This window comes from Micromys minutus (assembly GCF_963924665.1).
Source record: "Micromys minutus genome assembly, chromosome: X".
Classification (NCBI taxonomy): domain Eukaryota; kingdom Metazoa; phylum Chordata; class Mammalia; order Rodentia; family Muridae; genus Micromys; species Micromys minutus.
The window spans coordinates 44,936,494-44,963,572 of NC_137970.1; the positions used below are offsets into that span (position 1 = coordinate 44,936,494).

At 38.2% G+C, this 27,079-nt stretch overlaps 1 protein-coding gene across 4 annotated transcripts in view; it reads right to left on the reverse strand.

Annotated features, from left to right (window-relative positions):
- OPHN1 (oligophrenin 1) overlaps positions 1-27,079 on the reverse strand; it is a 287,931-nt gene that overhangs the window by 13,905 nt on the left and 246,947 nt on the right. For 3 of the 4 annotated variants that reach the window (XM_080909906.1, XM_080909905.1, XM_080909907.1), the window contains 2 exons: positions 16,853-17,000; positions 10,353-10,676 (listed from right to left, as the gene is read on the reverse strand). In XM_080909906.1, coding sequence (XP_080766032.1) covers positions 10,353-10,676; positions 16,853-17,000 — 472 coding nt within the window. The remainder of the gene's footprint in view (positions 1-10,352; positions 10,677-16,852; positions 17,001-27,079) is intronic. The other variant, XM_080909908.1, reaches the window with a different exon arrangement.

Here is a 27,079-nt window from a genome sequence, read left to right on the forward strand (position 1 = left end):
ACTTATCAACCATCATTACCTAGATATGAATCCTAGAAGCTAAAATAATAACTGGCTTGGAAAGATAGGCTCATAGTTACGATGATGGCATAAATATTACAGTATAACCAACTACTTCCTGATTGGATTTAGGGTAACCACAGGCAGAAGCGCATGCTGGGTACTATAAGTACATCCTCAATTCCATGGTTGGGAAGCTCACTAGGTCAAAGGATGAACCTATGTCTATCAATTTGGTAAATATAGAATCAGACTGCCCTCTAGTCTGTTTCTCTATATGTATGATCAATGTAGCTCTTAAATATCATCAGTGTAGTTTATTTGCTTGTTGGACAACAGTTTATAGAGAAACCCAAAACTAATCAAAGTATAGAGAATGGGTACCTATGGTTTTATATTTTCTTTTCCTATGGTGCCGAGACTATTGCAGAAGAAATTATGGAAAGATTATAAGAGCAACATAGTGTCTTCTGGACAGTGAAAACCTGTTGCACTCATGAGCCTACAGCAGCTGTGGTTGTGCACACAAGACCTGCATAAGATCAAGCTAGTCAACATTCCAGTATAAAAAGAGGGAGACATGTAAACCCACACCTACCTGAGGAGATATTGACAAACAATGACTACTAGGGAAGGAGAGTCAGTTTTCTTTATAGCACGATGCTGGTGTGGCAAACATATCCTAGTGGATGGCCCCCAAACTCATGAGTATGTCAAAAACACAAGCCAGACTCAGGAGATTTTATAAAAACAAAAGAGAAAAATCAAATTTGGAAGAGATGGGAGGTTGGAGGGATCTAGAAGAAGTTACAGGGAAAAGGAGGGTAAATGTGATAAAAAATACTGTATGTAGGTATGAAATTCTCAAAACATTTAATAAAAATTATAATTTTGTTTTATGAGAGATAAAACCTGAGCTACATATTAAAATAATCATCCACTGAGAAATCCTAGGGAAAAATATATGGTAAGTGATTCAAGTGATTCTGATAGTAGAGTATAAGTAGTGTATTGAGGTAGTGATGAGAAAAACACTATGTCTGGATTCAGACGTAACTTCCATCTCTCCCTCTAGGTTCCACCTTATACTAATGAACATGCTATGCCCCTTAGCATCAGGCTGATTTTCTATAACTGCATTAACAAAATAGATAGATAGATATATAGATAGATACATAGATAGATAGATATACAGATAAAATCAAAGTAATAATAATCATTTTTTCCTAAAAAATTATGCTGTTGAAAAATCCTCCCATATGATTTCCATAGTAAACTGAGAAGGAACAAATAGCGACTTCATGCCATTTCTATTTTACAGAGAAGAAAACGGAGGCTCAGAAGAGTAAATACACTTTACCCATTACCTATATGTTTAGATTGTGATAGAATAATCATTGAAATTCTTATCTCTTATTTCCATATCTACTTCTTTCCCTGGTGTCTATTATGCTATTAGTAATAGCAATAAAAAATTGCAAATGATAGTAAGAAAAATATAAGTAGAGCTATACTTACTATTTATCATTATTGACCAATTTTGCAGTACAGAGTTTAATTCCAGGGTCTTGCACAGTTCCAGTTCTCGATACTTTTATTATTAAATATACATTTAGTAGTTTTTACACATTTTCATAGTTAAGACTGGCCATAAGTTTGCACAGATGTTATGCCCTATCTACTGTTACTCTAAAAGGAAAAGGAACATCAAAGTTTACACTAACAGGTCCATGTGGATGTACTTTCTGAAACCTATGGAGTTCTAGTTACCAGTGCAGCAGAAGCTTCCAGTTCTGGTTACACATTAGAACATGAGATGACGTTTAAATGTACAGTTGCCTGGATCCCATCCTCGGAGTTCCTGGGGTAGAACTTGCACATGAGTATTCCGGTGTTACCCAAGTAATACAGTGATGGGCAGTGTGAGTGGCAAAGTTGTAAGTCACATGACCTTCACTGCAGGTCATAGATGACCAGAGATGACAGTGATATCCCATTTCTACTAGTTACTGGAATGAGTTTGATAGGAAGGATATTTTACTTTCAGGGCCAGAGAATACTTCTACCTGAAGTCATGCCTAGGCTAGGGTTCATTTCTTTCTAAGACTACAGCAGATACCATCCTCAAAACAGGAGCCTCATTCATTACCTTTAAAGCCACATCAAAATGGACATCTAACTAGGGCTTGCAAAGTAAGCGCTATTAACTGTTTGTCTGACTAGGCCCTTTATATGAAACTCCAACTTGATGATTCACTGCAAGTCATTCTTTGAAGTAGCAGCAAAGAGTTTTCTTGGCTGAAAGACCCCGGTGTTGTTCTTTCTTGCCTCTAATTTGTCTCAGTCACAGTTAAGCCACAATGTCAAACTGGCAAGGCATGGAAAGAAGTCATATAACTAGGAGTCATGAAACCTGGATTCTCATCTTAATATGAAAACTAGCTTGTGTAAGTGAGCAGTTCATTTCTCTGCCAGTACAATATGAAGACTGGACTGGTTTGCAGTTGAATCAGCAGATGGTATCAGTCTGTAAACCTTTACCTCTTTCTGCTGACTTGCATGTTGCTTTGGGAGTACCATAGAAGCCCTGATTTCTTTCTCTGTCTCTCTCCCTTCCTTTATTCCCACCTTTCTTTTACCTCTCAAGAAATCGATTTCAATTTCCTGGCTCCTCTTTGCCTGCATAAAATGCCCAAAATGCTTAAACCCGCATTCGGTACCCTCCTCCCTTTTCAGAAGGTTCGTCTGATCTAGCTTTCTAGCATTCTTCTTCACATATGCTACAGTCCAGACAAACATTATTATTTATTGTTCTGTGTGCATGTCTTGCCATTAATCATCTTCCCAAGATGCTATTTATCCTATTCCCACATGCCCAAATTTGCATCCACTTAAGTGCCATGTCTCTTAGGAAGCTTAAGATTCTTCCAGTTCCTTTCTGTAGCTCTTAAGGCACTGGTTGTCTTGTACTTTGAATCTTGTTCTTTGGCTCTTTGTTTTCATGACTTTCTCTCCCCTATTAGAATGGGAGCAACTTGAGAGCAAGATCCAGGTGGGAATCATCTTTGTATTCCCTAGAGATCCAAGTAAATTGCTCTGCCTGTAACCGGCAGATATTCAACAAATATTTATTGAGTAAAGAAAAATGCAGTCCGGACTTTTAGGACAGCAAAGAACGCTTTCCCTTTTTAGGTTTCCAACTAAGCTTTGTGTGACACAAACAGCTTAATACTCCCAGGCTTCAAAAGTATTCAGAGACCTAAAGTGAGTATTCAGTATACTGGTAATGCTGTGAGGGCATTTGTGTCTCTCAAGAAATGCATACAACTGATTTGATACAGTCTCCCTGGGGTCTCAAAGCCAAACTGGGAGAAGTCATAGACATGGGAAGCAAGTGAGAGCACCGTAACTTGGCAGTCACATTAGAGGATCAAATATGAGGCTCACACAATTGAGGTATAGAAAATCACCCTGAAGGAGGACAGTCAGATCTATGGACCAAGCTACACTTGAAGACTAAAGAAGAGCTAAAATAACTCTTTGCCACCTCCCCCCTTCCCTCCACAGCCCTTTCTTTCTGGATGTTTATCATGTGTATAGACAGGATGAAGAAAAAATATGTAGTTCTGAGCTCTTTTCTTCTGTTTGTATTTTATGTTTGAGGGTTCTTCAAGGCTCTAGAACACAGAAGAGCAGATGCCCTCTGTCTTGTATTCTGCTACCTCATCTACTACTATATAACTAGGTACTTTATAAACCACGTTCTCTCTCTCTCTCTCTCTCTCTCTCTCTCTCTCTCTCTCTCTCTCTCTCTCTCTCTTTCTCTCTCTCTCCCTCTCCCCCTCCCCCTCCCCCTCCTCATCTCTCTCTAATGAAGGTGTTATCCCACACTACTCATAATGGGAGAATACAAAGTAAAGCTCACCTAATTACAATAACCTGCTATCAAAGCCAAACAACCACTTCCATTTACAGGGTAGTTGAGATGGTACAAGTATATACATGTTACTCTTCCTTGTTATAGCAACCCAATGGGCACAGTTATGAAGCTCTTACACAAGTGAGAGGTTCAGAGAGGTTATGATTTACCTAAAATCCCACAGCTAGGAGAGACAGAGTCAAATTTAAAACATACATCAAGGGAGGCAATTGGGTTTTAATTACAAAATTTTCTCTAGTCTATGCTATGCAATCAAATGGCTGTCCTTTTCATAGCTTTTGAATCTTGGTCCAAAACATGGTTTCACTGCAAATTCGATTGCTCTCTTCAAATCATTTTGTACTTTCCCATCCTCTGTCAAATGATGATGGCACGTGATCTTAGCATGTGCAGACTCATGGAGGTACAACAGTCATCCATTTTTGACTTTTTGCAACTTTCTTGTATCTTTCCTTATACCTGCCTATACCCAACCTCAGGGTACAGAGCTACCCAAAGTCTACTAGAATTATCTCTTTCTGTGACACTCCTCTATGCCAATCACAGAGCCTTCCTTTCCCCTTAGCCATTAATTATTCTTATGGAACAGTTTGAAGTTAGACTCCAGGAAAGGCAGAGTAAAAACCAAACAGTATTGCTAAAGCATAATAAGTTCAAACAAGAAAATGTGGATAATGGCCAGCAACGCCCATTACTGTAGGAGCAAGTCTGTTCCTAATACTCTTAGAACAGATACGAATGCCACTTACAGCATTAGTCACCCCAGTGAAGAATTGATGGTTGTGTGACTGAGAAAGGTCTTGCAAACATCCTTTCCCCAAGCCCAGAGCGTATCACCAGATAGAGGAAAGAAACTAAGCAGGGAATCCCACATGCCATGGGGGCCCTATTTGTGGCATGCTACACACTTTAATCTCAATTCTTCGGGAACAATGAAGGGATTCTTACTCCTGTGCTTTTACTGGAATGTTCTCATCACCTGTCGGGAATATCACTGGAACAGACAGCCTACGGGCCATTCTTACCATGAACATTGAGAAGGCAGGATTATGGCTTTTCATCTTGCTTAGTGTGATGTCTGTATGAACAGGTAAATGTAAGCAAGAGACATGTAATCTTATTTCCTCTTCATTCTCCCAAACATGTATCTTTTTGTAAAAACCACACATTGCGTTTTGTAAAACCAGAAATAAGAGAAAGTAGCTCTGAGGAAAGACCGCATGTTTCTCTTACATACAGAATCTACATTTCAACCAATGTTGTGTACAGAGGGTGGGTATTTATCTGTGTACAGGGTTACAGAAATAGAAAACTGGGAGAGTGGAGGAAGAGACCTTAAAGGAAGTGGGAAATAGAGAAAAGTAACGGAATAAATGTAATAGGAAGGCAGAGGGAGGGCTACCTGGGGGAAGAACAGGAACCAGCTGGAGGCTGCATAGGGAAGGACAGTAAAGGAGGGGAATGAATGGCAACAAAGTATAGCACATGTGCAAGGAGATCTCGTGATGAACAATCATTCATTACTTAAATGCTAACCTAGAAAATTGAGTGAAAAAACAACATCAAATGGACAAAAGGAGACATGCTAATTTTGTATACCTCAAAGGTAGTAAGTGCCTGACAGAAAAAGTTAACACAGGTAAAACAACAACAACAAAGTACTGTGGATTTGGAGAATTGTTTCCATGGTTAAAATGAAACTTGATGCTCTTGTGAAGAAGTCAGATTTGGATTCCAGTACTCATACTGTGGCTCATGTCCATCTATAACTTCCAGGGGACCTGACACATGCTTCTGACTTCCCTGAGCACAAGGCATATGCATGATACAAACATACATGCAGGAGAATATTCATATACATAATAGAAAAATGAATCTTTAAAATTAAAATTGAATGTACTAAAAATCATCCCAAGGACACGAGAAGCCCGGTTTCCAGCAACATTTCTGCATCTTATAACCCAGGACACATTGGACAAGTTTCAAGTCTGAGCCATCCTTTCTATCTTTGAAATAGGTAGGGTAAAAACCTACCCCACGGGCTCATCAACAAGAATATACAATGAAGAAGAGAAAGTACACTGCTCCATGTCTGGAAGAGAAAATGGTTCTGAATAAAATTCCATCAGCAAACAGTAGTGAGTATTGCTAAGTTGTTAATCATCATGGAAGTAAGGCATTTAACATGTGCTTCTGATATTTCTAACTGCAGTTGGGAAAAGTCATAAAGAATGATGAAGTCCATTTACATGCTAGATCAGTCAAAGATCTAAATAAGAGGAGAGGTCAGGACAGAGACATTCTTAGAATAACTGAAGCAAGGAAACAATGAAACTTCTTCAACCACAAAGGTAAAAAAAAAAAAAAAAAAAAAACCAACAATAAACAACTGATGTGGAGGGGGCAAGCAGAAGAGAAAACTTTCCTCCCAAGCATGTCTATCAGGTTGCTTGTTAGCACATGGGGTTAATCATCAGCTGTAATTCAGGCAGAGAACTATTTGCAGCAACTGATTAACTGATAACTCTTCTGGTGCCCAGGAGTTTACCAGGAACAGAAGTCAATGTAGGGCAGGAGAGAGAGAGAGAGAAGTGGAGGTGAAATGATAGGTGGGGAACTTTTAAAGAACAACTCTGCTAAAGATTTGGCTAGGCTCTCTCATGGCCCAACCCATCCCAGTTTTGCCAAGTCTGGAGGCCAGAGGCTTTGAAGAAAACTATACCCCATCAGCTTGTTGCTAACTGATTTAAAGGGGGGAAAAAGTTTGGCGATATTGCAGCTCAGACTGAGAAAGCCTGGGTGACTCTGGACAAATAAGATCATTTCTTATAGTAACTGATGCCATTAGATCACAGTTGCTGCTGCCAGCAGCCCAAAGGACAGGAGTGTGAGAGAAGCAACAGAAGGAATGGCACTGGGACTGGGTTCTATATCCAAAGATGTTGGAGGCAGAACTGAAGTGGAGGGTGAAAAGTTACTCTGTGTGCTGAGCCAACAGGATCTGGCTTGGCACTGGGCAGGGCCAAGTTAACCATGGGGCTAGAAGTGTAGTTACCCAACTTTCTACTTGGTTAATGTGATGATCAATATATGACTTCTAAACTGAAGCAGATGTCTCCATAGATGTCTGGCCTTTCCTGGCTGCCTCCTGCAAGAGGCAAACTGTAGGGAGGTAAGGTAGGACGAAGGAAGAGAGTGAGTACCATATCTCATCTTCTGGTTATGAGCCAGGTACTTGGTTATTCCTTTTAATTCCTAAAAATTATTTGGAAGTGATCCTCTTCCCAATTTTAAAGACCTAAAACCCAAGATACAGACATGGAAAATAATGTGAGCATGCAAATGAATTAAAGAGCCAAACCAGAGAATTAGAAAGTGTCAGTTGCTCTGTGGAAATCTCACTGACCTCCACACAAACAAACATTTACTAAACTGCTCAAAGGCAGTGCTGTCAGCATGTACTAAGGCTGTTATTTGCCACTGACAACAGAATGTCTTTCTTTACTATATCTGGACAGGTTTACTTTCCCCCCACTGACCCTCTGCCTTCATTATACCATAAAGTATCTCCATCTCCCCCCATCTCTCTGTCCCTCTATATAAGGGAATCTTTGATGCTATTCCAGCAAGTACATGTACAATTCACCCACCAACTCCATCCTTACCATTTTTCTACCCTCTGGTTTCCCAGTTCCTCACTCCATACTGCATTTTTCTTAACCTGTGCTCTATTACTGTGCTAATAATTGGGAAAATGTCTCTGACCATGTGCAGTGACGCATGCCTATAATCCTAGCGGTCTGGCAGATGAGGCAGGAGACTATAATGAGCAAGATCATAATGGTCTACATGTTGAGATCCACTATTCTTAGAGACAGAAAAACAAGCCTAAAATTTCTAGGAAATACAAAAGAACATAGTCAAAACAATTGTAAACAGAAGGAATACAGCCAGAGAGACATTAGACTACAAAGATGTAGTACTTCAACAGCTACTGGGACAGAATAGATATACAGACCAAGAGAACAGAACAGAGGAAACAGAGGTAAACCCACACAGCTATGGACTCCAAATTTCTGATGAAGATGTCAAAACATGTGGTAGAGGAGATACAGCCCTTTCAACTATCAGTGTTACCTGATAACTACCTGTAAAATAATGAAATTAGTTTTATTATCTCTCAGCTTACATAAAAATTAACTTTGAATAGATTAAAGACCCATATTTTAAACTGAAAACACTGAAACAAAGGCTAAATACTTAAGGAGACACACACACACACACACACACACACACACACACACACACACACACTGACACATGGAACCATATGAACTTAAAGAGCTTTCATACACTACCACCACCACCACCACCAGCAGCAGCAGCAGCACCCCCAACAATAACAACAAATCAACAGAATATCCTAGAGAATGGGGGAAGTCTTCATCAGCTAAGAAAACATACAAGGAGTTAATATCCAAAATTAATCATTTTAAAACTTCAAAACGTAAACACCAAAGAAACAGTTATCACTCAGAATATGGGTCAACAATTTGGACAGATACTGTGGCAGTCCAATAAAAATAACCCCCATAGTCTCATATACTGGAATGCTTACTCACCAAGGATTACAACTTTTTGAAATAATTACAAAGATTAGCAGGTGTGGCCTTGTTGAAAGATGTGTAGGTTTGTTGGAAGAATTATGTCTCTAAGTGTGGGCTTTGAGGTTTCAATAGCCCATGCCAGACCCTGTCTCCCTTCCTACCTATGGATCTGGATGTAGAACTCTCAACTACTCTTCCAGCACCATGATTGCCTGTGGACTGCCAAGCTCCCCACCATAATGATAAAAGACCAACTTCTAAAAATGTAAGCAAGCCCTCAATAATATCTTTTCTTTTATAAGGACTGTCTTGGTCATGGTGTCTCTTCATAGAAATAGAATAGTGACTAAGGCAGACAGTTTTCAAAGGAAGAATTATAAAGGTCAGTTAATGTATTTTAAAATGTTTAGCATCTCTGTCTGTCAGAGATATGTAAATTAAAACAGCTTTGAAATCCCATCTCAACCAGTGAGAATGGCCACCAACAAGAAAACAATGTGGGGAAAGAGGGACACTTTTATACTGTTGGAGTGCAAGCTGGTTAAACCACTGTGTAAAGTAGCGTGGAAGTATCTATAAAACCGAAACTAGAACTGCCTTTTACTCAGCTATAGCACTTCTGGGCATAAACAAAAGAATCTATATCCTGCCGCAAATACATTTCACATCCATGTTCACTTCATAGCTAGGCCCAGATGTCCATGAACGGGTGAATGTATAATGAAATGGGGTATCTATACACAACAGAATTTTAGTCAGCCATAAAGAAAAATGAAATACATTGCCAGAAAATGGAAATAAAAACAAATTATTTTAAGCCAGATTCAAAAAGACAGGGGCAGTATATTGTCTCTCATATGTCTATGAGACTGTAAACTACATCTAGGCTGGTGGCAGTAAATAGGAGTAAAGGGCAGGAAATGCCCAGTGTTTAGAAAACAAAGAGGCTCTAAGGGAGTGAGTAGGGAAGACAATAGAGTAAAAAGAAAGGGTGGAGTGCTGAGGGCAAAATATACCATAAGGAAGGGTATCCAGGAGATGGGGGATCAGAGATGAGAATCAACAAAAATGAAATGTGTATTAGAATCTCATGAGTTTGCATGGAGAGATCCAAGGCCCCAGGTGCATATGAAGCAGAGGGGAGCTTTGTTTGGTATCAATGGAAGAAGAGGCCTTTGATCAAGTGAAGGCTTGTTTTCCCAGTGTAGGGGAAAGTCAAGGCACTGAGGTGGGAAAGGGTGGTTGGGAGAGGGAGCACCTTCATGGAAGCAATGGGAGGGGGAATGGGATTGGGGAAAAGGGATAACATCTGAAATGTAAATGCAGAGAAAACCCAATAAAAAGATAGTTTGACTTATAAAAAATATAAAGAGCTCATTAAATAGTTTTAATATAGTTAAATGATATTTTATAATTTATTTGATTTTGTCTAAATAATGTTTCAGTATGATGTTTCTATGAGAATGCCATTTTCTTTAAAGCAAGTATATTTTCTTCTGTTTTTGATTTAAGTAAAAGTTATGAAAACTCATTTAACCTATCATACTTCTGTCTGCAGATTACCAATGTATATATGTTTTAGTCTGCATTATTCTAATTGCCAAAAAAAATGAAGCTTAAAAAAAAATCTCATCCTGAACCTACTAACTACTTTGTAAGCTAATATAAAAAATTAAAATTAAAAAGCATTGAATAGGGGGAGGACGTATGATAAGGAGCCAGGAAGGAAGATGCCTCCAACCCTAGAAAGTTTGCAAGCTGTAGTTTGGTTTAGTTCTGCCTCCATAGGATTTCTAAACATTTACCTTCCTTGTGGTGAACCACTGGCCTGGGAGCTGGTCTCTTTATAGGGAAAGAGGAGGTCTTTGTGTGTCCAGAGCCTGGAACGGGTCCATTAGAAGCCTTTGGAGTGGCCTTGGTCCCTCCATCCTGCAACCTAAATGCCAACTTCCCCACATCTGCCTCTAGGCAGGGCTCCGATTGGCAGTCAGAAACAGGTCTGATTGGGGACTTTCTTCCAGGGTCAGTTTCCCCACTTTTCTGCATGGGTAGCTTGAGGTGCTGTAGTAGCTTGGGGGGATCCAGATTGCTAGTGATTGTACCATTAGGAGTTTGATGATGAATTTCATCTGAAAAAAGTTGGTACAAAGAGGAAAGATTAATGATAGCCTTCAAAATTATTCTGTTTTGATGTATTCATAACTACTTGATCTTGAAAAATCAGTACACAATTTCAAAATTGTTATTATTAGAGTACAAACTGACTACATCCAACGAGAACAGTCTCCACCTTGCCCAATCTGTAGGGAGTCACAGGTCTCATTCAAATAACATTCAATTTAAGATTTCCATATGACGTTCACCAACTCAACTGAGTAAAGTCTAGTATGCCAAACTGCTTTATTCAATGGAATATGAAATTCAAAAAGGACAGATTGTACAATCAATTGCACAATTTACTCTTTCTAAATAAATGCATCAACTAATTCTCAAGTAGTTCTCTTGAAAGCAATTTTTATAAGTTTCTCAAATTTCAAGTTAATAGGCCTAACAACTTAACCTCTTTCTCCATCATTTAAATATATCCTCAAATAGCCAATTTACATTCTTCCTCCAGCCTTTTGTGGTCCATAATTTCCTACAACCATTGGAATAAACTTTTAAGTGATTCCGAATACAGCTATAACTTCTGAGAGCACAATAACAGCCAGAGAATCTTTTTCTAGAAAAATAAGTCAACATACATAGTAAAATTTTAAAAACCTTAAGTTATTCACAATCTTCAGAAATAATCAGTGAATTCCCCATATTAATAATATCTACTATATGGAAACTGTTACTTTAATAATAAAAAATATAGGGCCAGGGGAAACAGCTTAGTGATAGACGACTTGTATAGAATGGGCAAGATTCCTTTTCTAGCACCATAAAAATTAAAAACAGACATGTAAATAAATCCTTTATTATAGTATAGTAGTCAAAGATACAGTCTCTCTTCAGCAAAAGGATCTGTGTTCACCAGTCATAACAGAAGGACCTTACTTGGAACCTATTTTTTGTAATGAGATAATTTGAATATTGAACATTGACTAGACAATTGATCTTTAAAAATACTCCTTCATTGTTGGTGGAATTTCAAGCTGGTACAACCACTTTGGAAATCTAACTGGAGGTTCCTCATAAAATTGGACATAGTGCTACCTGAGGACCCAGCTATACCACTCCTAGGCATATACCCAAAAGATGCTCCAACATATAACAAGAACAAATGCTCTACTATGTTCATAGCAGCCTTATTTATAATAGCCAGAAGCTGGAAAGAACCCAGGTGTCCTTCAACAGAGGAATGGATACAGAAACTGTGGTACATTTATTCAATGGAGTACTACTCAGCTATTAAAAACAATAAGTTCATGAAATCCCTAGGCAAATGCATGGAACTTGAAGCTTTCATCCTGAGTGAGGTAACCAAGTCACAAAAGAACACATGGCACATACTCACTGATAAGAAGATACTGAGAAGGTATGTTCTTTATTTTTAGGATAAAATGTCCTATAGATGTCTATTAAATTCATATGGTTGATAACTTCTGTTAGTTTCACTGTTTCTCTGTTAAGTTTCTGCTTCTATGATCTGTCCATTGATGAGAGTGGGGTGTTGAAATCTCCCAGTATTATTATGTGTGGTGTAGCAATATGCTTTAAGCTTTAGTAGCATTTCTTTTATGAATGTGGGTGCCCTTGTATTTGGAGCATAGGTTAGGGGAGTTTTCTTCTATAATTTTGTTGAAGATATTTACTGGGCCTTTCAGTTGGGAGTCTTCTCTCTCTTCTATACCTATTATCCTTAGGTTTGGCCTTCTCATTGTGTCCTAAATTTCCTGGATGTTTTGGGTTAGGAGGAACTTTTTAATTTTTACATTTTCTCTGACTGTTGTGTCCATGTTTTCTATGGTATCTTCCGCCCCTGAGATTCTCTCTTCCATCTCTTGTATTTTGTTGGTGATGCTTGTGTCTATGACTCCTGACCTCCTTCCTAAGTTTTCTATCTCCAGGGTTGTCTCTCTGTATTTTTTTCTTTATTGCTTTCATTTCTGTTTTTAGATCCTGGATGGTTTTGTTCAATTCCTTCATTTGTTTGCTTGTGTTTCCCTGTGTTTCTCTAAAGGCTTGTATTTGTTTTTTCTGTGTTCTGTATTTCTTTAAGGGAGTTATTCATGCACTTCTTAAGGCCCTCTATCATCAGCATGAGACATGATTTTAAGTCCAAATCTTGTTTTTCCAGTGTGTTGGGATATACACTAATTGCTGTGGTGTGAGAGCTGGGTTCTGATGTCAGGTTGTCTTGGTTTCTGTTGCTTAAATTCTTGTGCTTGCCTCTTGCCATCTTATCTTTGATGTTATTTGATCTTGTTGTCTCTGAATGGAGCTTGTCTTTTCTGTGCGTCTGTGGGCCATGGGCTCCAGAGGGAGATTGTTCCTGGGTGTTCAGCTCTCTATGGGCAGGCTCTGAGTTCAGATGGCGATGGCCCGGCTCTAGCTCTGGGTGCAGATGGAGGTCTGAAGGGCACAGACCCAAGCAGTGGTGTGATACCTGAGCCCTGAGAGTTTCTAAAGGTCTCTTCCCAGATAGTCAGTGGAGAGGGAGTGTGGGATCACTTGTGGGTTCAGGACAGAGAGCACTCCTTGTCTTCTCTAGGTACTCAGTTCTCTGCAGGCAGGCCGCTAGTCCTAACGGCAGTATGCCTGATCTGCTTGTGGCTCTGAGCAGAGATAGAGGCAGGGCCAGTCTCCATCTCCAAATTTTTAACCCAGAATGGCTCCTATCTAAATTAAATACAGGGACAAAGTGTGGAGCAGAGGCTGAATGAAAGGCCATCCAGAGAATTCCCCATCTGGGGATCCATCCTATATACAGACAACAAATGCAGACATTATTGAGGATGCCAACCAACCAGAGCTCCCAGAGCTGCCAGTGACTAAACTACCAATCAAAGAGTACACATGGAGAGACCCATGGCTCCAGATACATATTTAGCAGAGGATGGCATTATCTGGCATCAATAGGATGAGAAGTCTTTGGTCCTGTGAAGGCTCGATTCCCCAGTGTAGAGGAATGCCAGTGTGGTCAGGTGGGAGTGGGTGGGTGGGTAGTAGAATGGAATAGGGGAAAACTGGGAAAGGGGATAACATTTTAAATGTAAATACACAAAATAGCCAATAAAAATGGTGTTGAGGCATATTTTTGTTTGAGGTTTTTTTTATTTTTAATTAGATATTCTCTTGTCCCCTTTCCTTCCCATCTCATCCTCCCTTCCCATCTCATGAAGCATGTTTTAACAAGTACAATATTACATTTAGTAGGTGAATGTGATTTGAGATGAAATGGATGGTTACAAATTACTATCTTCTAATTTGGTAGTAGTGTTAACTGGAAAAATTACTTACTGTCTCTGAGCTACAAATGACTTCTTTATATAATGAATTTTAGGCAGCTACCTCATACTGGAACAATGAGGATTAAATGAGACTATATTTTACAATAATTTAATATGTCCAGAATGAAGAGGTCAGACTATATAACAAACACTGACCAGCATATAGACAAATTTGAGCCACCATTCATTGCTTGTGAAAAAATAAAATTTCACACCAGCTTTGTAAATTAGCACAGTCACTGTCTGAAAGCTTAACTTCAGAGTAAACATCTGAGTCAGCAATATACTCAAGATGACTAACGTGAGACATTCACCCAACCATCTCAGTATCCATTGCAGTATTATTCATAATAGCTAAAACGCACAAACAATTCAAGTTTTCATTCATTGAAGAATGGATAAACAAAATGTGGTATATTCATACCCTGAAATACTATATGACAGTAGAAAGTATACATACTCCAGAATAATTTGCTAACAATAGAAGACTGTGCAGAATCTGAGTTGATTTATATGACATTTTCAGAATAAGTTAAGTCTCTAGGGTTAGAAAGTACTTGCCAGAAGCTGGTAAGAAGAAGGAATATGAAGGTTTCCTTTAGGATAATGAAAATATTTTCAAATACAGTGGTTGAGTAAAATGCACTGTACTGAGATATACAATTGAAAATGCTAGCTTTGGTGGCCTTGGAATTCCTTATCAATCCAAAAATACAAACGTCGGTGTGTAGACTGTAATCTCACTGAAAATCTGGCACAGAGCCCTTACTACAGAATAAGGCAAATTGAGCCTCAGATAGAGGAAGTGCCTAATTCAAGCCACTTAACAGGCTAATGACCAAAATAAAATTAGACCTTAGGTTTACTGACCTTCAGTTTATTCATTTAATACACTTGTTAATTGGATGTACTGTACTGGTATGGGGGATAAAGTCCTTAAAAAATGTATCTATGGGTATAAACTTTGATTAGGGAAAGTTGTAAATAAATTTATTCTATAAAGTATGGGGTAGCAAAACATTCTGTACCCCTGTTCATTTTCCATTTTCTATTCCTTCTCTATGAAAGTGATCCCTTAAGCTAAATAATCCCTTTCTTTTTATATTCCTAATACATCTATTCATTCACATTATAAACATGTACTAAACAGGCACAATGTATAGTAGAAATTGTCCTCTGACCTGGCAATAAAAATACATCTAATATTCTTATGGGAAAAAGAGATAGTAAATATGTCATCAAGCAGTAGCAGGTGACATGAATAAAGGAAACCAGTCTAAGGGAAAAGAAGGAATAACTTTTCAACTTGGGTACTCAGAAAAACTCTCTACAAGGAGATGGCATTTGTAAACTTGACACCCATTAGGAATAGCAAGACTCGGGAAACTAGAGGAGAAAGAGCAAAGGAGACAAAGTATATCAAGAAAGTTCAGATGGATAAGCAGGAATCACAGAAAACAGCATAAAAAACAAATTCTATTCCAAACATGAAGAGAGGTCACTGAGAGTTTGGAGCTGAGGGAATGAGGTCATGTGCTTCACATTTTGAAAGGATGTACAATTTACTGACTGCTTTGGAGAATGGATTAGTGGCCGTCAAGCAGGCCAGCAATGACAGCTGGGAGGAGGTGGAGAGGCTTAGTGTGTGTGGTCCAAGGGAAACTAAGGATTTAACATGTGATGTGCAGCCACAGCCAGAAGGAATCACTGACCAATCTGCTGTAAGAGAAAAGGGAAAAGAGCAAGGAGGAAAAGACCAGCATTCTTGACCCCAGTATTCAGGTGACTGGAGTTGAAAGCCAGGTAGAAGTGCTCACAAGAAAATTAGTGTCAGAAGCTGAGGAAGAGGTGTGCATAGCTTAGTGATAGAATGATCACTTGTCATTCATTGTACAAAGTTCTAGGTTCCAGCCACAACACTAAAATACAATACAAGTTATGTTCATCTCAATGAGTCAGTCAACAGAAAACATTTCCATGGGGACTTGGAGATAACAATAAATAGAAGAATAAATCTTGTATTAAAAAAACTTGGAGTCGCCTGCAGTAATTACATCATATTAACACGTAGGAGACTTACAGAGACTGTGTTTTTAAAAAGCATAGGGAAGAGGGTTAAGACCTTGGTGTTGTTCAAACATATCAAAAGTAGAACAATAAAGAAAACCAGATGAGAAGGAAGGAGGATCAAGCCTGGTGTCCTGAGAGCCAAGTTTAGTGCCCCACAGAAGAGAGAGGAGTTGACTGTCACATGTTGCTCACCAACTCACAAGAACAGTGGAATACTTGGTTTGGTCATGTGGAAATTATAGGGAACCTTAATAAAAAGTGGTCAGAGTGGAGTGGCAGGGAACTAAGGCTCACTTAGAGTATCTGCAGTCTCTTCACTGACAGTCATTCCATTGAATGGTGGTGCTAGTTTGTTTTTACATAGCTACATCTTTATCCTATAAACTCCATGAAGACAGGGGCACGTGGCATAATTTCATTTGGCCTCTAGCATATTACTTAGAATATAGCAGTTATTCAACCCACGGTAGCTGCATTTGAATTACATTCCCAGAACATTAGCAAGAGCCTTTCTCATGTATTTCTATCTATGTACTAGAGTAGCCTAAAAATAACTTAGACTTAGTGCTAGCCTTGTAAGGACCATGTAGCTTCCATTTAAGATTCACCCCTGCCCTGTCAACAGCCAATAATCTAATTTCCTCTTAGAATATGAACTATAAGCCTCACTTCTCCTGACTTACAAGCCAAAGAAATAGAATAGGCCCACCATTGTATGGAGGAAATAGCCACACTCCTATCTCTCCCCTTCAGTATTTTCTCTGTATGTAATCATGAGGCAGAAGCTAACCACTGACCTTCAGTTTCATCCAGGGAAGAAGTATAGAACACTGACTTTTCTCTCAGCAAGCGCTTTGAGATTGTTATTGGTTTGTGTCTTCTTGCTGTCACTCGAGGTGGAGGCACTGGAGGTACTTGGCTATCTTCAGGGGGACCTAAGTAAATCTGTAGAGAAGGAAGGAAGATATCCAGGAGACAATTAGGCAAAGGACTCATGGATGCATTCTGAAAGTGTAGCTGGTCAACCAGTGAATACTAAAATGGATAATGGGACTGAGAAAATTTTCTTATTCCCTCTAGCTACCAGCAAGTATTCAGATGTCTCCTATTATGAAGAGTATATCACAATGCCCTCTTAGTGTGGAGAAGTGTGCAAAGAAAAGGCAACAAAGATTCCTAGATTTTATATGTACTCTAAGCAAGACTTCAGGTTAAGACATCTACCTTTGAGACTAAGCATTCTCTCTCTATTAGAATATGAGGTTAACAGTAACTACCCAATAGGATGTGATAAAAATTAAGTGAAAAGGGTCGCCAAGTTGCTTTGTATGGCTAGAGGTGAGGATAAGGGCTATTAAACACACTCATGTATACATATACAAATATTCTCTCAATATTTCTGAAAGGACATTTAAGGATCTAGATCCATAATTTGTCTCAATGCTGATGAAGTGAAAGAAGGTAGTTGGTTTTATCTCAAATTATTTTGTTCTCCTACAGAAAGTTTCATACTGTGGCATGTTAATGATTTAAAAAATAGAAGTAAAATAAAAATTAAAAACCCCAAGTGCCTTGGATATAATTCAGAAGAGGAGCTGGAGCAGTACAAGAGTAGGTGTGATTAGAATTGTTAATATGTGGAATGGTTGTGTAAATGTGGGAAAATTAAGAGGAACATTGTATGTAAATCACAGGCAAACACATACTATATGGTTGGAAGGAAGAGAAAATAAAACAGTAGTAAGTGGATGAATGTTGAGCCACATTCTAGGTCATATATTTGGTTCTCCTCTCAGTATTACTACTTGAAATAGCTAGCTAGCATTTTTTGCAAGCTTTTGCTCCAGTACTACATTAGTTACAAATATCTCTCATTATACCTTATACCATAATCTTTCTACTGACTGTTCATATGAAGGGAACCCTACCCCTCTCCAACTATCCATATAGCTTGCTCACTCCACTCTGCAGAAGTACAGTCAAAACACTCTGATAAAGGCCTTTGAACTCAATGAACCTAAACACCGGACAACCCTCCCTCTACACAATACTTCCCATTTCTTTCTTCCCTGACCATTTGCTTATTTTTGTTGTTTTGACTTTAGCATTTCTTATTACTTTTAAAAAAGATATATTCATTTTATTCTGTGGCTCCTAACTAGATTTTTTATTGTTGTTGCTGTTATTGTTGTAGCTGGTGAGATGTAGCAAGTTCTCTTATGACATTTTCATATATACTTAAGCTTTTGTTGACTCCTCTTCTCCCTCATCTATCTCTGTACCTCTAACCTCAGCAATGTCTTATTAAACACTCCCATACCCAGCATTCCTCTTCTCATGTTTAGACACATGTTCTATTACTCTCCCAGATCCTCTATTTTGAAACCATTTTGTCTCCTCTTACAGGCCCCTTTCCAGTTTCCTGGCATCTACAAATATTTACTCCCATACAAATTCACATCTTTAAAATTTGCTAGGATCTCTGTATGAGAGAGAAGGCAGTGTTTCGCTTTCTGAAATGGGTTGCCTCTATATACTTTCTAATTCTATCTATTCCCCTGCAGATTTCATTTTTCTTATGGTTGAGCACAATCCATTGTGTATGTGTATGACATTTTCATTATCCATTCATCTGTTGATGGACATCTAGGCTGGTTCCATTTTCTTGCCATTGTGTACAGAACAGCAGTAAACAAGAATGTGTAAGTGTCTCTGTGGAAGGGTATAGAGTCCTTTGGGTAAATGCTCAGGAATTGGATAGCTGATTCATATAGTAGTTTTATTGTTAGTTTTTGTGCTGGAAAGTTTTATGTCAACTTGACACAGCTATGGTCATCTGAGAATAAGTAACCTCAATTGTGAAAATGCCTCCATAACATCTAGCAATAAGATATTTTTCTCAATTAGTGATTGATAGGGTACGGCCCAGGTGGGGTAGAGCCCAGCCCATTGTGGGTGATATAATCCCTGGGCTGGTGGTCCTAGGTTCTATAAGAAAACAACCCAGAGTCTCTACACATCTGTGGCAAGTGTGCAGCTTGTAGTTTATGTAGTTCCCCTAAGAAGAAAAATAGGTGATGTCTTTGTCTTCATTCCCTGACATTTGATCTTCTTCTCCTTCTACTTGGACTGCCTGGATGGGCTTCAGTGGGAGAAGATGAGTCTAAACATGCTGGGACTAGATTTCCTAGGGTGGGGTGCTACCCAAGGAGGCTCTTCTCTTCTGAGGAGAAGGGATGTGGACAATGGAGGGAGGGATTTGTAAGGATGGAACTTAGAAAAAAGAAGGGAGGGGAGCTGTGATTGGAATGCAAAGGGGAAAAAAAAGAACACTGAGTATACTATGTGGAGCAGGCCAGTAAATGGTACCCCTCCGTGGCCTCTGCATAAGTTCCTATGCTTGGGTTCCCACGGTGTGAGTTACTGTCCTGGCTTCCACTGATATTAAACTGCGATACTAAAGTATAAGACAAATAAGCCTTTCCATTCCCATTTTGGTTTTGGTCATGGTGTTTTATTACAACAATAGTAACACTAACACAGCTTCTTTCTTTTCTTAAACGAAAGCACCCACCAATTTACATTATGACTGTACTATATATTAAGCTTTATAAAAGTTTACTATGTTCACCACTGTCTCAGATACCCATGAGAGTGCCTTGACCTGGTGATTAAAAAAATCAAGTATATTATAACTAAGACACACAAGGCCAAATGTCCTCCACCTCCATAAAACACCATTCAATTACTTCATTCTAAGATATGGCAATAAGGCCTTATTTTCTTTTCAGTCTGACACAAGAAGAAGAAAAAGAAGAAAAGAAAATCACATAGAAGAAACACATGAACCAATTGTTTGAGACATTGAGAATGTAGCAATGACAACTAGTGGTTTCTGAGGGGTGATAAAACAAACAAGGCCAGTCTTGTGATGACTGTCACACTTGTAAATAGCAGAGAACTCTGAATACCATAGGATATGAAGACAAGGTCAAGTGGAAAACATCAGTTCCCTTCCTTAGAAGTGGAAAAGATAAGGAAATAACTTATGGAGAATACCAGAGAGGAAAAAGTTTCCCTGCCTACCAAAATTTTTAAAATACTTCAGATTGAATACAAACCCAACAGAAGTAAGCTTTTTGGAAGAAATAAGCTTGTTTGAAGATTTGTAGGAAAATGCAAAAGAAAAAACCTAACCAACATATAAACTTATGATAATCAAGACAGTGTGCCATTGGTACTGGTATCAGGAAGGACTGATACATCAATAGAACATAATAGAACATCTAAACATAGGCTGATAACTATATAGATGATTATATTTTTCTCAGAAAGGCAATTCAGTACAGTTATTTATATTCTCCTTAAAAGATTTTATTATCTTCATGAGACAGGATTTTAGGTCAGCATTTGGTTTTCAGGGGTGCTGGTATATAAAGGGCTTGCTGTGGTGGGAGAACTGGGTTCTGATGATGCCGAAGTATATTGGCTTCTTTTGCTTATGGTCTTGTGCTTGCCTCTTGCCATTTGGTTATCCCTGGTGTTAGCTGGTCTGGTTGTCTCTGTCTGGTGCCTGCCTCCTGTGTCCCTGGGTTGCTATAGGTCTCCTGAGAAGCCTGAGACCCTGGCTGTAACAGACCTTCTGGGAGGCTTTCAGACTGTGAGGTCTTCAGATAGGCATGCATGCTGGTGATCTGTTGGCCAGGCTGCAGTGGGAGGCCTCTTATGGAATCATCTGAATTACTATCTGGGTAATTATGATAAATATAAAATCCATAGCAAAAGAATAATATCAGACAGCTACATGTTTCCACTTATAAAAAATATATAAATTAATCTGTATTGTCTGAAAGTGAACAGTAGTTTCCCAAGGTAGGAAACAGAGGGAAGAATCTTTAAGGAAGACAGAAGACAAATATGCCCATTCACTCACAAATGGTGATTATTTCAGGGAGTGCAGATATATCAAGACTAACTAAGTTGTACACATAGTATGTTTTATTTTACATAAGTCGTAATTCTATACTCCAATAAAGCTGTATAAAATGTAGTACACAATCTACATGATTCACTAAAAGCTTCAAGTTCTTTTTTGTTTCATAAGTATTTGCTTAGCGAATATCTTTGTATTAAGATCTTAAAATATGTTGCCACTGTTTTTCTAACTAGGTTTCTTCTTTTAACTTTTAGATAACATATTTCTGTTAATGTTATTTTGTGTCATATGAGAAAGAGAATTCTAAGCTTAGCAAATAAATATAACAGGCAAATTTGTATAAACCTTAGAACTAATCCAATTATGCTTTCCTAAGCAAAATGCAAGTGGTAGCTATTATGAAAAATAATTAAGCTAGAAGAAAAGATACTATTAATACATATTAAGGTAAATTATGAGAAAATACAATGCACATAATAGTTAAGGGGCTAATATCAAGTAATAAGAAATAAGCAAGCTTCTAAAATAGAAAAATAGACAACGGCATTTAAAAAGACACAAGAAAAAGAAGAAAACACATAGCACAGAAACATGAAATTGTAACAACTTCACTTGCAATCATAAAATGTATATTAAAAGACTAATATGTCATGTTTCTCAAGTAGACTAATATATTACATAAAACTAGTAACTAGATAGATAAAAGCTATCTTTGTAAGCCCTGTTGATAGTGTGATTTGCTTTAGCTGTATTTGAATTAATTGAAGCAGTGATTATAAGTGTTCTTTCGTTTATCAACACTTGCAGGATTCACACTGAGCAAAAATACTGACACAATTATACACTGATAACTTCCATGCAGCATTCCTTAAATACAAATTTAAAATCATATAACAAAAACATGAATCTATATAAATTATGATTCATCTAGAGATGAATATTATGTGACTATTAAAATGTGATGTGGATTCATAGTAAATAACATGAAAAATTTGGTAAATATTTTAAAGTAGCTCATAGGGCAGTATTAAGATGTCAGCATAATTAAATATTTTGTATGTGTATGCATTAATATTTACTTGCTTTTTAGTGCCATTTAACAAAGAACATAAATTTTAGGAATCTAACATACCTGAATTCAAATCTTAGATGTATCATCTGTTACCTAGTCATCTTAGGTAAAGTTACTTAACTTCTCTGGGCCTCAATCTGCCAATCTTCCCAAAACATTACATCTATCTTCAAATGCAATTAGAATGGTCAACTGATAAATATAAGTACTTTTCTAGCATTAATCCTCCCCTCAAGAGCCTATCTATTTTAAGATGAGAACTTCTCAACTGAGGGCAATTTTGTCTCCCAGGACATCTTTAACATTGCCAGTGAATTATTTTGTTGTCACTATTATAGAAAGGAAAGTGGTATGTAGTTGAGAAAGGTCAGGGTTACTGTTAAACATCTCATTCATGTAATACATGGGACAATGTCCACAACTAAAAACTATTGGCCCAAACTGCTAGAATAAAATCAAGTTTAAAAGATGTTGCTGTATTAAAACTGAATAATAATGGCAAATAATTACTAACTGTGAATAGGATCCAAGAAAAATTTTACCCCTGGATTGTGTTTCTGAATATACTCTGAAAAGGTTCAATACAGTGAAGAAACAGAATACATACTGTGTCTGTGGGTTTTTTAAATCAACTAACTATCCATCTATTCATTTATTCACCCACCCACCCATCAAATACTTCAGATATCACTAAATAAGCAGGATTCCTGAAGAATCCTCATCATTGATAACCTCTTGCTCAGTTAGTTGTAATTATTGCTGAGTATTAATAACACACCTGAACATGTTTCTTTCAGGTTTGTCTGGGCACTATATGATGCCATGCCTGAAGGTCACAATAGGCATGGGAAGCTGAGGACTAGAGTTATAGATGGTTTTGAGCCTTCATGTGAGTGGTGGAAATTCAACCTGGATCGATCCTCTGGAAGAACAGCAGTTTCTCTTCACTGTTGAGCCATCTTTCCAGCCCCAAATACTATTCGCAATAGCCACTACTATCCTATTTGCCAAATCCAAAGGCTAATTTTTCATCCTCACTTTGACTTTTCATCAGTATTACAACAATTATTTAATCCTTTCCTAGTAATATCTTTTCCAATTTTTCCACTTTCTGTTTGACTCTGAGCCTTGTCTTTCCCTGATTCATCATGAATCTCAATATCATCCAGGATTGTGCTCTTGGTGCTCTTGCACTCTCATGAATGTAGAGTCACAATGGCATCTTCATCCATTCTCACTTCATACACTCCCAGACTTGTCTAGCTTTGTGTATGTGTGTGTGTGTGTGTGTGTGTGTGTGTGTGTGTGTGTGTGTGTATGTTTGTGTGTGTGTGTGTGCATGTGAGTGCGCGCGCGCGCACACACACACACACACACACTCAAGTGCATTCTAACACTCACCCTTTTGCTCATCCTTAATAGAGGGCATTGTGTTTTAGCAGACTAACCATGCCTGCATTTCTTAGCCTCTCTTTGTTATGAAATAAGGCCATGAAACTATGGCTTAAATAGTGTAATATAATCAAAAATGGTACATACGACCCTTTGAATTGTGTTTTTACAAAGAAGCTGGATATGTTCCATTCTGCCTCTTTTCCATTTTTCCCAGGATAGAAATATAATACAAATAGAACACTAACTAGAACTTAAGATATTTAATCCATGTAATGAGAATGGTGAGATGCCATATCATGGACTGTCTCCTCTACTTTTCTATATAAAGTTTTTAAAAACTGAACTTCTGCCTTACTTGAACCACTGAATTTGCAATGCCCCTTTATAGGAGTCTTTAATATAGAGAGTTTACTGGTACCTCCATTACTCTACTCTTCTGACTTTCAGGATTCTCCTCATGAATTGACTGCTGTGAGAAAACTTCTGTGCCCAGGTGTGCTGGTGTACAAGTGTGTTCCAAGCATTTGAGAGACTAAGGCAGGAGGATCAAGGGTTCAGGTCACCCTGGGTCATAGAGCCTCATATTTTACCCAAAGTAAAAGGACTGAAAATGAAGAGGAAGATAAGAATGAATAGGAGGAGGTGGAGCAGGAGGTGATGTTAAGGATAGAGAACCCACCCCCATTTTTCCATATACTTCTGACTCCGTTGTACATTTTCATGATGATATTTAACACATTACATCCCAAGTATTCATCGATACAGAATTCCCAGGCAATCTTACTCTGTTCCTGACATCAGAGATTCCCCACTCATCTTCGTGTAAATACTGGGGCCTAATGGGACACCAAACAGAAGGTGTAGTTCAATAACAGTTGTTGCAATAGATGAATCTTGGCTACCATACCCAGTAACACATTAAGTAACAATGACTCTTTCTTGATGTGATCTTTCTCCAACTGGAAAAGGAAAGAATATCACACAAAGGCTCATGAATCTGGTTCGAGTCAGACTCAGTTGTGTTGAGGTTCTGCTACTTACTAGCTATGAGACCCTAGGTAAAACATGAGGCTTCAGCTGCAAAACCAATATAATAACTGCCTCATAGAGTTGTGGTCACTGAATGAGATTATGAGCTTAAACTAACGTTGTAGGTTATCAATGTATGGTAATGATTATAATTATTACCAACACTAGAATTTACATCCATGTTTACTTGGGTAAAGACAGAGGCAGAATGAAACGTAAGCCATCAGGGGGAAAGATCAAGGAAGGAAGAAATAGTTTGGCTTGAAGGATTCTGTGGTACACAGAACAGAGGAAGGATATGGATTCAGGGGCTCTTCAAAGTCTCCACCACATCAAATGATCTTTTATCCCTCTCCCCATTACACAAACCATCTCCATCTCACTGACAACAGCACGTTCTTGAAGCCTGCTTTTCTTTACAGAGCAGGGCCAAGTTGACTGAGACACTAAACAGGAACCTTCTGAGACTCACTCTACCAATATATCAGGAAGCAGGCCTCAGAGAAGGTACATGGTAAGCTTAAAGCTGTATTCTGTTTAAATGAGCGAAGTCTAGAAAAGCAAAAGGGCCATATAATTCCTGTTGTATGACCACTCTGAAATTAAAATGTGGCCTGCATAACCCCAAAGTCATCACAGATTGCAACATCCTTTCCAAAGCTGGTCTGCAGATGTAAACCATAGAGCCAAACTTTAATGTGGAAATTTTGGCAGTTCCTGTGGTAAGAAGCACTGATTTACCTCTTTCAGTTCTGTAGGCCCTCCAAGGACCTCACTTTGTGTATATTTTCAGTGTTTTGGTTACATTGGGAGACAAGGTTTTATTCTAGAGCCTAGGTTGCCCGAGAACTCATTATATGTAGCTCAGGATGGCCTTGAACTTAAAGTAATTCTTTTGCCTCAGCCTCTACAGTACTATAATTATCACTCACTGCCTGGCCCACATCTCTTTTGCATGTTTTTAACTCTATGGACTGTAGCCTATGTAAACTCTATTGCCTTTGTGATGAGAAATGATGAAACTGGTTACTTGGCTCATTCTACTGCAGCCACTGTTCAACATGTCAAACAGACCTCTGCCTCGGGGCCCATGTAATTCTAATTCATTTTCAGCATTCAGACCATAGAACTGTTCTTCCCCCTATTATAGCTACCATGGCTCATAGGCTTACCCCATTGTAATCTCTGTCTAAATTTTTCCTTGTCAATGGCTTTCAGTATCTTATAAATATCAACCTTTATCTTGCTTTGTTTTTTTCCCATGGTGTTTACTATCATTTGATATATAGCTGCTTTTTCTCCAGGAGAAGACAAGACTTATTTTCATAGGCTTTTGTTTTCTTTACAGGAATATTCTCAGTACCTAGAATTTTGATTGTTATATGGTATGAATGTAGTAACCATTTATGGAATGAATATCAAGAGGACCTTGAGATGAGGACTTAACTTAGGAGCTTGAGAAAGAAAACGTTGAGTGGGAGATTCCATAGTTTCTCTTATGAAAAGGCAAAAAAAGAGGAAAATGCAAGAGCTCTCTCTTTTATTATTCAAAACTCAATTTATTGGTTTCCGTAATCAAGAGCCCCAAGTCTCTTGGTTTGCTGTTGGCAGTCCAAGTTTAATGAACCCATTTTCATTTTTATTTTCCTTAGGAAAGGGGAATTAGAGAAGAAGAAGCAAAGAACCCCAACCTTCTCAGGCTAATCCCACCACTGATGTCTTGACTATCCATGAAAGGATGTGTAAATCTAAGCCAGTTCTGAAAAAGGATAGTATACCATTTAAAGTGAAGAAATAAACCCAAAACCCACAAGATATGAGGCTTTCTACTAGGTCAATGATGGAAGATACAGATCCATGCTCTCTTATTCTTTCTGCTATCATTGAAAAGAGAAGGCAATAGCAATAACAGGGAAAGATAGAACAGTGGTCCTAGATATTGACTAAGTAAAGTGACTACAGTACAGCTTTGATAATATAAACTTTCTCCAAGGTCAAGTGATGGATCAGGGTTGGTTTTCATGGAAAACTCTTATACCATGTTTCTGTGTTAGGCACAGTTCTAAGTACTTTACATATATTTCCTTAGTGACTCTTCCCAATTTCTCTTTTCTCCAAAGAAAGCTTGAGTCTGAAGCACATGATTAGTTAACTACTGTGTTATGGTCAGCACAGAATCCATCTATCTATCCACCCTTTTGACAGTATTTAAAGAGTAGAGAATGGTTAGAAATGGAAAGGTAATGATTACCACTAAAATTGGACAAGGCATTGGTTCTCATTTTCCATTGTCTGAACTCTGGGGTCTCATGGAACTGGAACAGTAAGTGGACATTCTTAAATAACAGACAGACTAGACTAATTTGGAGAGAAGGCTGGAGAGGGAATTTGAGGCCAAGGGCTTGGCTGGGAATAAAGAGTGTGTATTTACTTTCCAAGGCCACCTGATAATAAGTAGCAAAGCCATGTTATGAACTCAGAAGTATCTGACTTCAAGGATAACACTCTTTCTACTATATAAGAAAGAAACATTTAAGGTTGAACAAATAATTCTTTGAATGGGAAAAGGTTTGGGTAGAACTTGTTTTCCTA